This window comes from Pungitius pungitius, chromosome 7 (assembly GCF_949316345.1).
Source record: "Pungitius pungitius chromosome 7, fPunPun2.1, whole genome shotgun sequence".
In the NCBI taxonomy this organism is placed as follows: domain Eukaryota; kingdom Metazoa; phylum Chordata; class Actinopteri; order Perciformes; family Gasterosteidae; genus Pungitius; species Pungitius pungitius.
This window is the reverse complement of record NC_084906.1, coordinates 18,995,997-19,011,499: the sequence shown is the minus strand read 5'-3', so window position 1 is coordinate 19,011,499 and position 15,503 is coordinate 18,995,997. Positions and strand designations below refer to the sequence as shown.

Below are 15,503 nucleotides of genomic sequence, written 5' to 3'. Positions count from 1 at the left end.
GAAGACATTGTAGCCCGGTATTCGGATTTCTAGATCCAAAACACCTTTTATTAAGCCATGTTTCAGAGACAGCCAGAACATCAACGTTTGCAGTGTGCAGCCAAGATGTTAAATGTTTTGGCAAGAAACTACAGGTATTGACATGTCGAGAACCCAGTGATTTAGGATCACAAAAATCATTCAACGACGGTTTAGAGACGGTGGGACCATGAATAGCGGGCCCTGGGTTTGGGTGAACATTTGCAGAGATGAACAACATGAGAATGATACGTCTGAGGACAGTGCATAAATGTTGCATGTGGTCCCCTTTCATTGATTGTTTGGTCAAGATGAAAGAGGAGGAACCGTTAAACTGCTGCAATAGCATGTAAGAGTACAAAGGAATAAGCTTTGTTACACACCAAGTAGGAAGACCAAAAGTCTTGGTAAACCAGAAGGATGAGATGAAGTCCAATGTACCTACACTGTTAGAAAAGGATGAGAGTGTTCTGTGTAAACCTGCGAGGAATACAAATGATTGTGACCCGAAAAAGCCATGAAGGTTTTAGCGGATGAAACATGTCCAAACCGCGAACCAATAGGTCGAGCTGTAGCAGGTTGAAGGTTGAATTGGACCAGGCTGTGGCAGGTATGAAGATGACATTGTTGATGTGTAAATTTAGCCGCTACTCTGAAGTGGCGTTCACTGTTGGCCTCTATTCTTCACGTTGTTTTGCCTCCAGACTAACACATGGCGTGCTGTTGACAAACAGCAAATAGTTGAAGAAAAACCAATGAAGAACAACAAAAAATAGTGCAAAGAATAACTTGCCATGATAAGTCTGGTATATTTGTGCTATTTTATTGATTCATTGTTTCTTTTATATATGTATTGTATCGTATTGTAATATTTCCATTTAGACAGAGAGAAATAAATATCACATAAATATCATTACAATATGGCACATTTGTGTCAAGACAAACATTAACAAAAGAAAAAAAATTGGATTATACACACAATAATTACATAATTACATCCTGTACAACAACAATAACGTTAAGAAAATAATGTGATGCTTAACCACTATTGCATGTATCACATCCTAAAGCATTGAAGAAACACTTTTGCACAACAGAATTTGATTATGTCGCATCTACGAGGCTTCACTTAACTTCACCAGAGACGCAAGAAATCAAATATGTATTTGACTAATAATGACGAAATAGTAACGCACAGTGACTTGGACAAGTAACTTTAACTTGATACTGGTAGTAGTCATGGAAGTTGTGGTGGGAGGACTGGTGGTAGTCATCAAATTGTGGTGGGAGGACTGGTGGTAGTCATGGGAGCTGTGGTGGGAGGACTGGTGGTAGTCATGGGAGCTGTGGTGGGAGGACTGGTGGTGGTCACGGGAGTTGTGGTGGGAGGACTGGTGGTGGTCGTGGGAGCTGTGGTGGGAGGACTGGTGGTAGTCATGGGAGCTGTGGTGGGAGGACTGGTGGTAGTCATGGGAGTTGTGGTGGGAGGACTGGTGGTAGTCACGGAAGTTGTTGTGGGAGGACTGGTGGTGGTCACAGGAGTTGTGGTGGGAGGACTGGTGGTGGTCACGGAAGTTGTGGTGGGAGGACTGGTGGTGGTCATGGGAGCTGTAGTGGGAGGACGGGTGGTGGTCATGGGAGCTGTGGTGGGAGGACTGGTGGTAGTCATGGCAGCTGTGGTGGGAGGACTGGTGGTGGTCACGGGAGTTGTGGTGGGAGGACTGGTGGTGGTCGTGGGAGGACTGGTGGTGGTCAAGGGAGCTGTGGTGGGAGGACTGGTGGTGGTCGTGGGAGGACTGGTGGTGGTCATGGGAGCTGTGGTGGGAGGACTGGTGGTGGTCATGGGAGCTGTGGTGGGAGGACTGGTGGTGGTCACAGGAGTTGTGGTGGGAGGACTGGTGGTGGTCACGGGAGCTGTGGTGGGAGGACTGGTGGTGGTCACAGGAGTTGTGGTGGGAGGACTGGTGGTGGTCATGGGAGCTGTGGTGGGAAGACTAGTGGTGGTTGTGGGAGGACTGGTGGTGGTCATGGGAGCTGTGGTGGGAGGACTGGTGGTGGTCATGGGAGCTGTGGTGGGAAGACTAGTGGTGGTTGTGGGAGCACTGGTGGTGGTCATGGGAGCTGTGGTGGGAAGACTAGTGGTGGTTGTGGGAGGACTGGTGGTGGTCATGGGAGCTGTGGTGGGAGGACTGGTGGTAGTCGTGGGAGCTGTGGTGGGAGGACTGGTGGTGGTCACGGGAGTTGTGGAGGGAGGACTGGTGGTAGTCATGGGAGCTGTGGTGGGAGGACTGGTGGTGGTCACGGGAGTTGTGGTGGGAGGACTGGTGGTGGTCGTGGGAGGACTGGTGGTGGTAATGGGAGCTGTGGTGGGAGGACTGGTGGTGGTCATGGGAGTTGTGGTGGGAGGACTGGTGGTGGTCGTGGAAGGACTGGTGGTGGTAATGGGAGCTGTGGTGGGAGAACTGGTGGTGGTCATGGGAGCTGTGGTGGGAAGACTAGTGGTGGTTGTGGGAGGACTGGTGGTGGTCATGGGAGCTGTGGTGGGAGGACTGGTGGTGGTCACGGGAGTTGTGGTGGGAGGACTGGTGGTGGTCGTGGGAGCTGTGGTGGGAGGACTAGTGGTAGTCGTGGGAGCTGTGGTGGGAGGACTGGTGGTAGTCATGGGAGTTGTGGTGGGAGGACTGGTGGTAGTCACGGAAGTTGTAGTGGGAGGACTGGTGGTGGTCACAGGAGTTGTGGTGGGAGGACTGGTGGTGGTCACGGGAGCTGTGGTGGGAGGACTGGTGGTGGTCATGGGAGCTGTAGTGGGAGGACGGGTGGTGGTCATGGGAGCTGTGGTGGGAGGACTGGTGGTAGTCATGGCAGCTGTGGTGGGAGGACTGGTGGTGGTCACGGGAGTTGTGGTGGGAGGACTGGTGGTGGTCGTGGGAGGACTGGTGGTGGTCATGGGAGCTGTGGTGGGAGGACTGGTGGTGGTCATGGGAGCTGTGGTGGGAGGACTAGTGGTGGTCGTGGGAGGACTGGTGGTGGTCAAGGGAGCTGTGGTGGGAGGACTGGTGGTGGTCGTGGGAGGACTGGTGGTGGTCATGGGAGCTGTGGTGGGAGGACTGGTGGTAGTCATGGGAGCTGTGGTGGGAGGACTGGTGGTGGTCACAGGAGTTGTGGTGGGAGGACTGGTGGTGGTCATGGGAGCTGTGGTGGGAAGACTAGTGGTGGTTGTGGGAGGACTGGTGGTGGTCATGGGAGCTGTAGTGGGAGGACTGGTGGTGGTCATGGGAGCTGTGGTGGGAAGACTAGTGGTGGTTGTGGGAGCACTGGTGGTGGTCATGGGAGCTGTGGTGGGAGGACTGGTGGTGGTCATGGGAGCTGTGGTGGGAGGACTGGTGGTGGTCGTGGGAGGACTTGTGGTGGTCAAGGGAGCTGTGGTGGGAGGACTGGTGGTAGTCATGGGAGCTGTGGTGGGAGGACTGGTGGTAGTCACGGGAGCTGCGGTGGGAGGACTGGTGGTGGTCACAGGAGTTGTGGTGGGAGGACTGGTGGTGGTCACGGGAGTTGTGGTGGGAGGACTGGTGGTGGTCATGGGAGCTGTGGTGGGAGGACTGGTGGTGGTCGTGGGAGCTGTGGTGGGAGGACTAGTGGTGGTCGTGGGAGGACTGGTGGTGGTCGTGGGAGGACTAGTGGTGGTCGTGGGAGGACTGGTGGTGGTCATGGGAGCTGTGGTGGGAGGACTGGTGGTGGTCATGGGAGCTGTGGTGGGAGGACTAGTGGTGGTCGTGGGAGGACTGGTGGTGGTCATGGGAGCTGTGGTGGGAGGACTGGTGGTAGTCGTGGGAGCTGTGGTGGGAGGACTGGTGGTGGTCACGGGAGTTGTGGTGGGAGGACTGGTGGTAGTCATGGGAGCTGTGGTGGGAGGACTGGTGGTGGTCACGGGAGTTGTGGTGGGAGGACTGGTGGTGGTCGTGGGAGGACTGGTGGTGGTATTGGGAGCTGTGGTGGGAGGACTGGTGGTGGTCATGGGAGTTGTGGTGGGAGGACTGGTGGTGGTCGTGGAAGGACTGGTGGTGGTAATGGGAGCTGTGGTGGGAGGACTGATGGTGGTCATGGGAGCTGTGGTGGGAAGACTAGTGGTGGTTGTGGGAGGACTGGTGGTGGTCATGGGAGCTGTGGTGGGAGGACTGGTGGTGGTCATGGGAGCTGTGGTGGGAAGACTAGTGGTGGTTGTGGGAGGACTGGTGGTGGTCATGGGAGCTGTGGTGGAAGGACTGGTGGTGGTCATGGGAGCTGTGGTGGAAAGACTAGTGGTTGTTGTGGGAGGACTGGTGGTGGTCATGGGAGCTGTGGTGGGAGGACTGGTGGTGGTCGTGGGAGGACTGGTGGTGGTCAAGGGGGCTGTGGTGGGAGGACTGGTGGTAGTCATTGGAGCTGTGGTGGGAGGACTGGTGGTAGTCATGGGAGTTGTGGTGGGAGGACTGGTGGTAGTCACGGAGGTTGTGGTGGGAGGACTGGTGGTTGTCACGGAAGTTGTGGTGGGAGGACTGATGGTGGTCCCGGGGGTTGTGGTGAGAGGACTGGTGGTGGTCACGGGAGCTGTGGTGGGAGGACTGGTGGTGGTCGTAGGAGCTGTGGTGGGAGGACTAGTGGTGGTCGTGGGAGGATTGGTGGTGGTCGTTGGAAGACTGGTGGTGGTCATGGGAGCTGTGGTGGGAGGACTGGTGGTGGTCATGGGAGCTGTGGTGGGAGGACTGGTGGTGGTCATGGGAGCTGTGGTGGGAGGACTAGTGGTGGTCGTGGGAGAACTGGTGGTGGTCATGGGAGCTGTGGTGGGAGGACTGGTGGTGGTCATGGGAGGTGTGATGGGAGGACTGGTGGTAGTCGTGGAAGGACTGGTGGTGGTCACGGGAGCTGTGGTGGGAGGAGTGGTGGTGGTCATGGGAGCTGTGGTGGGAGGACTGGTGGTGGTCATGGGAGCTGTGGTGGGAGGACTGGTGGTGGTCAAGGGAGCTGTGGTGGGAGGACTGGTGGTGGTCATGGGAGTTGTGGTGGGAGGACTGGTGGTGGTCATGGGAGCTGTGGTGGGAGGACTGGTGGTGGTCATGGGAGCTGTGGTGGGAGGACTGGTGGTGGTCATGGGAGCTGTGGTGGGAGGACTGGTGGTGTTCATGGGAGCTGCGGTGGGAGGGCTGGTGGTGGTCATGGGAGCTGCGGTGGGAGGATTGGTGGTGGTCATGGGAGCTGCGGTGGGAGGACTGGTGGTGGTCATGGGAGCTGCGGTGGGAGGACTGGTGGTGGTCATGGGAGCTGCGGTGTGAGGACTGGTGGTGGTCATGGGAGCTGCTGTGGGAGGACTAGTGGTAGTTTCATCAGAAGTACTGCTGGTTTCAGATGATCCGGGATAGTAACAAGTAGTTATAGAATGCTTATACACCAAATTTTTGGGGCATTTTTGGACGTAGGTGTGTCCCCAAACACAGTTGTAAAACGAATGTGGATCATTGGGGTTTGGGTATTTCCCATCTTGTCTTCCATAACAGGGGTTTCCATATCCTACTTTGTAACCTCCGAGATGTCTCGCATGGCCAGGTACACCTAAAATAATCATTGTCACATCAGTATTAATTGCTTTATAACTAACATTGGTGTATAAACGTAATAAAGTGAAAACAATACAAGAATACAATAAAGATAATAGCATTGAATCGTATACATGATTAAACTACTAATCCACTACTCCATTATGTCAAAGACATAATTGATTTAATAGCAATTTTGTCGATCATGATTTTTACATGTCGTAAACTTACCCAAGCTGGCGAAGATCAAACAGAGACCTGGAAAGTGACACACGTGTTAAAACTTAATCCAATACTTAATACTTAAGTTTAAACTAAGTTCAAACTGTGCCAAGATGTTGTTCAACATCCCTGGGGCATGTTTGGCTTACCTTATTTACCTTAACAATTTCAATCCCGCTAAGCAGCACCATGAAGCTGGTTGTCAACTTTTTATATCAAACCAGGGTTTCTAATCTGACAATGAGCCTGTTAACTTAAAATTGAAATTGACTACAGCATCAGACCGATCACAAAAATTAAGCCTGCAAAAGCCAAGATTAATCTATCATTTTGGACAAAAAAGAAGGTGTCACGGTTTGGTTTCATGTGTTTTTACTTCCTGCCTTGAAAGTAACATGATTTCAAATGGCACAAGAAACCCACTATGTTAATGCGTAAATTAACAGATACAGTATCAGCTCTTCATTAAGGTCCCAATAGATCAATATAATTAGATGAAGCAGTGATATTAAAAATCTACTGATTATACATTCTTACAGTTGCAGACTGTCTTTTTTGCATGTGTATGTTTAAACTGTTAACTTTAGTCTGAATTATGACTTTTACTTTTTTCAATTGTGTAATATTAACGTGATAAGTTCTGCATTTTTTTTTGCACGCAATCTCCTTGCACAAAGATATCCAGACTAAGTTTGTGAAGAAGCGTTCTATTACTGAAAGCACCAGTGAACTATTCATACAAAAGTTTTTCTCCACATTAGCTCTCTCCTGCATCCCTGTCAATGAGCTTCAATTCAAAAGTAGAAAATATTAGTGATGACTACTAAACCGCTTGGCCAGAATAGGGAAAAGAGAGTGTGCAGCGCAGGTGCCGCAAAACAAATCTCCAGGTCCAATGTGACATTTATAAAGACAGACGTTGTAATTATGAATCTGAACTTCAAAACAGGCTTTATTTTAAAGGCTATACTTTACATCTTTTAACGTCTTTTTTATCCTTTAACTGTTTTTCTATGTTCTTAACTGTTTGTACATCTCCTTGCTTTATGTTTGGATGATCTTAATAGTTTTATGTGAAGCACTTTGAAATGTTGTTGAAATGTGCTATACAAATAAAATTGCCTTGCCTTGCCAGATACCAGCTATTGCCTTAATGTGAGCGGATATTTCACCTCTAACATACCTGTTCCAAAGAATAGGTGTTGAGCATAAGTAACCGTGGCAATCTATTCAGATAAAACGTGCACTTTTTTCATGGAACTGAAAGCCCAGATTGAACCATGACATTTGATGGCCAGCCCCAATTCTGTGGGCCTGAGCTCAGTCCTCCCAAATCTAAACAAATGCAAATTTAAAATCGATCATGGCTTTTGGAGTTCAACTACTATTTTTGACTATTGTCAATATATACCATGTAAGGTTGTACATGAATGGCTTGAGCTCAGTCCTCCCAAATATAAACAAAAGCTAATTTAACAAATGAACACAGGTATTCTCACTTTCATCTGCTAGGTCTGCAGTTTTACAATTTGGTATTTTTTGGCATGGTCAATGATACTCTCAAATATTTGTATGGTCACCAAAATTACATTGGATTAGAATTAAGTTTAACATTTAACAAGTTTTTTTTATATTCTTGATAATCAACACTGTGTTGTGTGTGGATTCTGAATATTATAGAATACATTTCTTTCAATTTAACTACAACTGAGACAAAAAGTTCAATTAATTTGGTTATTGATTTAACTAAAACCAAAAGACCTTACCTGCAGTTAGTGTGAGCTTTCCCATTTTGACACGATGTGGATGCGCTAAAAGAGAAGCATTGGATTCTTATTGAAAATTCACCATCAAAATATTTAAGAGACATTTACCATTCTCACCCAGATTAACATTCAAATTGTACAATTATTTGACGAGAATTAAAAGAAATATGTACAATACAACTGTGGAACGCCAACTTTATAGCTCTAAAGAAGGAAGGACATGCTGCTCAGCACAAACCCCCCACACACAGTATCCCTGCGTTTTATACAGGTATAGCAATATGCATAGCACAAAAAAGGAAATAAGTTAAAAATGGATGGTTAGGAGCAAAGTAAAAGGTAAACTTACAGAAGGTGAAAGGTGAGCATGCACTGTCTCCGCTGTGTCTAGTGACTGACAGATGACATGCAGCTATGCTTTATATGGTTGAGCCGCAGCAAATATGTAGGTCACAGTGATACGTTTACATTCCCCAATTACATCGGAATCCTGAAACCTCCCCTTTTCAAGTCCAAGTTTGGAGAGCCTGGGCCAATGGTGAGTGACAGGAGTGCCAAACAATGCGGTCATGGCATTCGGAGTTCAACCGCCATTTTTGACTATTGTCTGTATATACCCTATAAGGTTGTACATGAATTTCCCAGTCAAAATTTCCTGCAAAACTCAAGCCAGCCTGTCAGGCATGTTCAGAGTCATCTTCCTTCCTCATTCTGATGCTTGTTTTGAACTCTGTCAGATCCTCGTCTACGTTTTAATGCCGGCAACAGAGTTTGAAAAAGCGTTCATGGTTCCAGGTTGAAAGAATTTTGATTACTGATGTGGTCTTTCGGTCTAAAACGATCGACGCAATGTCCCACCGTTCACAGTTCTGACTAATGAGTGATTTTATTTAATGTTTTACATTTGGACAATTTGGTCTCCGCGAGGCCCTTAGTTCAGTAATGCTGTTCAACCAACTCTGAAGCCTTCTCAGAACAATACTGAGAATTAATACTGCGATTAAATTGCAGACAGGTGGACCCTATTGACGAATGATGTGGCTTGTGAAGGCCATTGGTTGCACTACTAAAGCTACTAAAATACTGTTTAAACCAAATGTAAAAATTATGTTGGTTATCAAGGTTTTTTTGGTAATTCCCATATCTTTATCCAGCACTGGATTTTTCTACTATTGGTCACTTTAGCTTAGGCTGTTATGGTAGTGGTTATCTTTAAATAGTACTAAAATTGGTGTGTCTAACTTTATTTTTAGACACCAGGAGTTTGCTATTCCAGCCCAATTTCTCTTCTCATATTCTGTCAGGATGTAGTTGTACATTAGTACCATGTATTAGTCTATTAGCAACTGCCCAAGAAGTACAGGTAGAAACCATTCTTTTAACTCTGAATAATAAAAAAACTGTTCACGGTAAAGGGAACAATAGAACAAAGAGAAAAGTTCAAATGAAATATATGACGGAATGACGGATGTTGGATTATCTTTTGAAAATCAAGACCTCCTCTAATTACACAGAGGTTAAAAAAACAAAAACACACCCAGACCTTTAATTATAGGTGTGGGCTATCTGATTGGCACAGTTTTTTGTGGCGGTGGGGGGGTGGGGGGGGGGGGGAGGTGGTAGTGTGAAATACATTGTAACATGTAACATGTTTTATAATAGTCATGTAGCAATGGCTGCAGAAGGACAACGGCGTTCCTCCAGGTGGTTGTTGGTGCGCACTGCGTGAGCCGTGGGGCTCATGTGGAGATGGAATAGCTTCTTCTTCCTAACTTCCTAACCTAACTTTCCTCTCTCACGCCGCAGAGCACTTTCAATACCAAGGCAGGGGGGGGCAATTAAGAGTGGCCCCTTTGGTAGTTAACACTAATGTATCCCATGATCTCTTTGTGATGACATGAAATTACCTTTGTGGTGACATGAAGTTACCTTTGTGGTGACATGTAAATGGAGTTACCTTAACATCTCCATATAGAGCTGCGCCCAAACGCGTCTTCGTTTCTAAAAAATAAAAAGGCGAAGCGCTTAGTCACTGTGACATTTACTAAGAAACCTTAAGGTTACAGGTTAACCAGGTTGTTATGCAAAGCCAGTCTTATCACTACCAAATGAATCATTGAGTGATGTTTTGTGGGGCTTTTGAGTTGGTCTTTCCCCAAAAAACTAGGCTCATAGGGGCACCTCAATATATATATATTAAAATATGAATTTATTTATTTATTACGGAAAATTGTTTTGTATTTATTAATTAATATACTGAACTGTATGAATAGCATGTCGTTATTATGTAAGAGATTTGGGAGAAGGCAGGATTAGTCCTTCCTCCCGGTTATAACGTTACATTGTGCCAGGATGTTAGTGTGTACAGTAATTATATGACTTAAAAGACTATAAATTGTGGATGATCTATATTGCAAGTATTTTATCCAACATGCTAATGTAATAACTACTATCGCACAAACTTCCAATCCTAAAGGTTACTACGTGTATTATAGTTTCTATCACTAGGTGTGCTCTTCTGCTTAAACACTTTGTGCGCAAACAAGAGTCTCTGAGAGTGAAACAGTTCACCGATGAAATCCCTAATCCCTAAATCACCTTCTAAAATTCTCAAATTAACCCAAGCTATGACAAATCAACTCACACTTGTCACAGTGTGGAAAAACACATTTCTATTGCCTGATAATTGGCAACTTTATTATGATTGTTTTCAGTGTTATTAAATGAAATTTGGATTTGCCAGCTGTCCACTAGTCTGCTTTGATGGTTTCAAGATGATTTAGAAATGTTTGCAAAGGATGAGCACAACAGCTGGTGATGTCTTCATCCATCTAAAAGATTATTCGTATTCGTTTATCTCAACTTCCCCATTGGTTGAGACTGAGTGGTGCAGCAGCAGTGACGTCTGAGGTGGTTATCAGAGCTCTAAGCTAAACCATTATGGAGGAATTATTTATGATCTCTGAAATGCTGTGCTGATGCTGTGGCCCCAGCACATCATCCAAAAACTAATGCAATATCAATTCTCTCAAGCCAGAACGCAGCAAGACGACGTTGTTGATGTGTAACTTTAGCGGCTGCGTTCACTGTTGGCCTCCATTCTTGACTTTGTTTCGCCTCCATCTAACACGCGGGCCTTGACGTGCTGTGTTTTTAATTTGACAAAAGGCGGCTGGGTGAAGAGAAACTGATACCGAACAACTCAAAATATTGGAAAGAAAAACTTACATTTGTTATTCTTGGTTTTATTGATTCATTGTTTCATGATTATGACATCACAAGCTTTTTCTTAGTGCTGAGTCAGGGAAGTCATTTTCCTTTTTTTGGTTGAATTGTGCAAGGTCAGATGGCAAGCAGGCTCTAACAATAATGATGGTATTCATATCTTTGTATTATTTCAATTAAGACTGAGATTACATTAACATAATTACAAAATGGCACATTTGGGTCATAATGTAAGAACAATCCATTCACCAATGCGTGAACATAAACCAAAGAGAAAACACCCAGTGTGATTATACACACAACAGTTACATTACATCCTATTCAACAACAATAAAGTTAAGAAAATATTGTGATCTTTGACCACTATTACATTTCCCACATCAAGAACCAACAAAGGAGCACAGGAAAGTGCACGTTTAACAGAATTTGATGTCCCGAAGACTTTGGACAAACCTTAATGGATGATCTATACACGCACTCCTCAGGACAGATACACAGTAATAAAATGTAATACACGGTAATAAAAAGAATGTTGATTATCAGGATTGGGCTGTTGTGTCACGGCGAGGCCATGCCTCCTGCCTTGTGTAGTAGGGCATGGCTCTATTCAAAGCTTATTCAGTCCGATCAGATAAAGTTCCTACCAAGTTGCCTTCAATTAAAACCTCGCAGTAGATCAATCCCAGGTTGTTCATCCACTCGTCGCAGCGCTTGGCATCTGTTAAAGAGCGTTTTCAGCCATAAGGCTTTATTGTTTGTCTGCCTGCTTTTTTTGTATTTGTGTCCTTGCAGTCGTCCATCCTCCCAGTCCCCCCGGTCCGTGTGCCATTCCCCGCCTGCCATTTCCCTGCCATTCTCCACTGTGTCCATAGCCACGTGTTCCCCTGTACCTCCTGGTCTCTGCATTTGGGTCCTTCGCCACATATTGTGACATATTGCCCATTTCTTCTTCCACTACATTCCAGTATTTGTACTGGTTTAATTTTACATTACATTTACATGTCATTTAGCTGACGCTTTTATCCAAAGCGACTTGCAATAACTGCATTTCAACCGTAGAGATACAAACTCAGAAGAACAAGTAACAAGAAAGTACAATTTTCATCAAATAAGCAATTTCAAGACATGTGCCATTATAAGTACAACTTAATATAATTAATATTTTATGGCAGTGGCACAAACCTTAATTGTTTTGTTTTAGACCAGATATGTTGGGCGCTGTTGGACGTGTTTTTCTCCAGCTGCACAGTACTGTGTAGTCCCCGCTGCTGCCGTGACTCCCTATTATAATAAATATTTGTCAAGCAATGCATTTCCTTCTACCACCACCACCACCACAACTCCCACTTCTCTCTCTAAATAACCTGTCATGTGAAATACAATGGGCCTCATAATTGGTTTGACCCGAGAAAGAGCCCGCTGTACCTGTGCCAAAAAAGATAACACGCACGCAGCTGCTCCGTGTAAAGTAGGGTATTTTTTATCAAAGAATCACTGCGTCATATTCCTTACATGCCATTTGCACATCTCAACAAGGAAACTAAGTCCTGTCATCACATAATTACTGTAATAAATACGCATTCAGGAAAACAAAAGATTAGATTAGGGAAACTTGTGATGTTTAATTCATATTTGTTCACAAGTTAAAAAAAATATGTTGCAATTATGCAACTGTATATTATCCAATTGTAAGTGACATTTTGGGGGGGGAAATATCAAATATCCAAATAAGGTTGCAGTTTGGGCCAGCTGCTTTACCTCCCTTTTTTTTCGGTATGTCCAACTAATAAGAAACAACAGAAACCGTGACTAATAAGACCAGGCAACATCTTTCAAAGTTTTACACGTTTAGAAATGTTCTTTCTGCCCTTTTTGACAGTTCTCTATGTGCCCTAAAAGGTTGCACATGAAAATCAGCAGATGCTTTGAATATTCCACAACATCTACCACAACCAACACCACTACCACTACATCCACTCTCACTACCAGAACAGAGCCTTTCATTGAAAAGATCGATAAACACACACCAACCTTCTGACACTATAACTGTAAGCAGTTGGCAGGGAGCTACAGGTGAAAAACAGCTGTTTTTTATCATTATGCCAGAAAGATAACCATTGTTATTGATAATGCTTAAAATGTGCTTTTCAACAATTTTCTAACACATTCCGATTAAGCTAATATAGATTTAGACTGTACTAATGTAATTTACTGTTGCATTTACTGATCACTAAGGCATTGGAATATTCATTCATCAATATTTATTATATTAATTGTATTAACTCTATTTTTTGGCTGCGGTCAGAACTAGACACTAAAGATTGTAATTAAATTGACTGTTATGTTCACTTTTTTAAATTACACTCAGTGCAGATGGATGTGAGTAGTAATAGTAGGCTGGATAAAATGGCAGACCTGTCAATCATGATTTATGACTGTGTGTGTGTGTGTGTGTGTGTGTGTGGGTGTGTGTGTGTGTGTGTGTGTGTGTGTGCCCGGAAGAATGCATACGAAAATGTTATTATGTCATGCTGTTCAGGTTCTTACCATCCAGGGCCAAACACATATTCTAATGTATTTCTTTCGGATTTTACTTAGGACCAACACAAAATATTGCAACATCTGGATGACATGGATTTCAAAATGATTTACAAAAAAAGTGGTCCATATGTATTCACACCCCCTTTATGGAAAAACAGCTAACACAGATCTAGTGCGACCAATTGCCTTTGCAAGTGCCATAATTAGTTAATAGGTGATAACACCTGCACAGCGAAATAATAATTCTAGAGGATGCACAGACCCATCAAACACGTGGCATCGTTTCTTATTGAACAGCGACATGCTGCTCTCCGGGAGAGTCAGGTACAGAGAGAGAGAGAGAGAGCGGAAGAGAGGGGGGCGGGACATTCCCCTTATATGGTAGCGACGTTATCAGTCACACGTGACTCAGTGCCATGTGTGGCACAACAGCGCCCCCTACAGCTACATGGATCCACACACGCTCAACAATAGGGTCCACCCGTCTGCAATTTAATCCAAGTATGAATGGAAAGTTACGTTTGTAACTACTGCCAACCTTTCCCGTCTGTCTGCCTCTGGCCGTAGTTGGAGACCGCAGGGGAGACTTCGTTCTATGCTCCAGGGAAGCGAAGTATTACCTGTTCGTGACTTCGGGGGTTGATCCCCTTCCATTTCCTCCTTGCAAATAAATGCCCACTGTATTCTTGCTTCGTGATTTTTTATTTACACACTGATAAACACAGTTACAGTACAAGTTCTCCTCCGGTCGCTACATCCAAAACCTTCCCGGGCATCACCTTTCTCGCTCGGCCATACTCACCATAGACATCTACGGTACCCACCCTGCACGTGCTGCCCTTAAAGGGGCCGCGCCATTTTACAGTAACACTACGGCTGCATGAATCCCGGATGACCGCTAGAGGCAGTGCTTCTCGCGCATGGGCAGGTCCCAGGGCCCTTTGTACCAGGGCTATTCAATGTGAAGAGGTCCAGAACGTTTTTCCAAGCAATGGTCGAGAAGATCATAATGTGACTATTGAGTGTGATTAAATAGCATTTGCAATTTAGTCAATACACGACTAACAAATCAAATGAATTCAGTAGGATTCTAAAACTCTTTTTTTATTGTCACGTAACAAAGAATTCAACATACAGGTGAAACTCGAAAAATTTGAATATCGTGCAAAAGCTCATTACTTTCAGTAATTCAACTTAAAAGGTGAAACTAATATATTATATAGACTCATTACAGATATTTCAAGCCTTTATTTGATATAATTTTCATGATTATGGCTATATATAAATACTAATATATTGCCAAAACAATGAGTCATCAGCACCATTCTATATATTAAGAGCACATTGAACCAATAATGATCCACCGAAGGCTTCGTGACAATCAAACTCAGCTTTTAGGAGAAATTGCCAAAAATGTGTTTTTCACTAAATTCAAAATGGTGGAAAATCTAGTTAGGTGCATTTGCATACCATGATTTACTTTTTTTTCAAGTTGATCGGACATCGGGGGCAGAAACTGGCCTAGTGTGGTCTTTTTTTTAATTTCTAGAGGGCGCTATAGAGACATCTCTTTATACACAAATGTGAGACCCAAAAATTATCAATTTTTTTAACAGTCGAGATATCCATGCCAAACTTAACAACTTTTGAATATGATAAAGGCCCCAAAAAGGCCCGCAGTTTGTGAGAATAATAATAATATAATAATTCCTTAAAATACAATAGGTTCCTCTACGACTAGTTGTAGCGAGGAGCCTAATAAGTTCATGTGCATAAAAAGTACAACATGGAGCCACTAAGTCATAACCAAAATTCTGGAATTATATGTGGAATCAGTTGTTGAGAACTTTTCCGTCGTGTTTGTGGCCTGACGTACAATTCAGATTAATGTTAAGAACCTACTCAGAAAGGTTTTTTATTCAGACATGACATGTCCACAGATCAATAGACATTTCCATGCAAGAATTTTATCTTTTGGTTTGATTGTTTATGAATTTGAAATGATTTACTGAAGACTCAACTCCAGGCCGGCATTTATCAGCTTTATCCAATCCTAGTTTTGCCATCTGGTAATTTATTATTTTTTTTAAACCTGTCATACAAAACAAGTAATGCAGGCTTAACTGCTTGCTAAAAATACCAACTTGTCTAGGCAACATGT

At 44.5% G+C, this 15,503-nt stretch overlaps 1 protein-coding gene across 1 annotated transcript; it reads right to left on the bottom strand.

The window, feature by feature from the left end:
• Positions 1-3,650: 3,650 nt before the first annotated feature.
• Positions 3,651-14,148, bottom strand: LOC119216170 (peritrophin-55-like). The gene is made up of 5 exons (XM_062563513.1): positions 13,963-14,148; positions 7,577-7,621; positions 5,820-5,846; positions 5,153-5,604; positions 3,651-3,692 (listed from the first exon to the last, which is right to left on the bottom strand). The coding sequence occupies exons 1-5, from the start codon at positions 13,994-13,996 to the stop codon at positions 3,651-3,653; spliced, it is 600 nt and encodes a 199-aa protein (XP_062419497.1). The 5' UTR covers positions 13,997-14,148.
• Between the last annotated feature and the right edge of the window lie 1,355 nt (positions 14,149-15,503).

What these genes read in the sequence shown, in the direction of transcription:
- LOC119216170 (XM_062563513.1), bottom strand. Translation starts at nt 13,996, where the DNA reads ATGGAAGGGGATCAACCCCCGAAGTCACGAACAG. An exon ending in ACCCCCGAAGTCACGAACAG is followed by an intron (nt 7,622 to 13,962) that starts GTAATACTTCGC and finishes CTTCTCTTTTAG; the next exon opens with CGCATCCACATCGTGTCAAA. An exon ending in TTTGATCTTCGCCAGCTTGG is followed by an intron (nt 5,605 to 5,819) that starts GTAAGTTTACGA and finishes TGATTATTTTAG; the next exon opens with GTGTACCTGGCCATGCGAGA.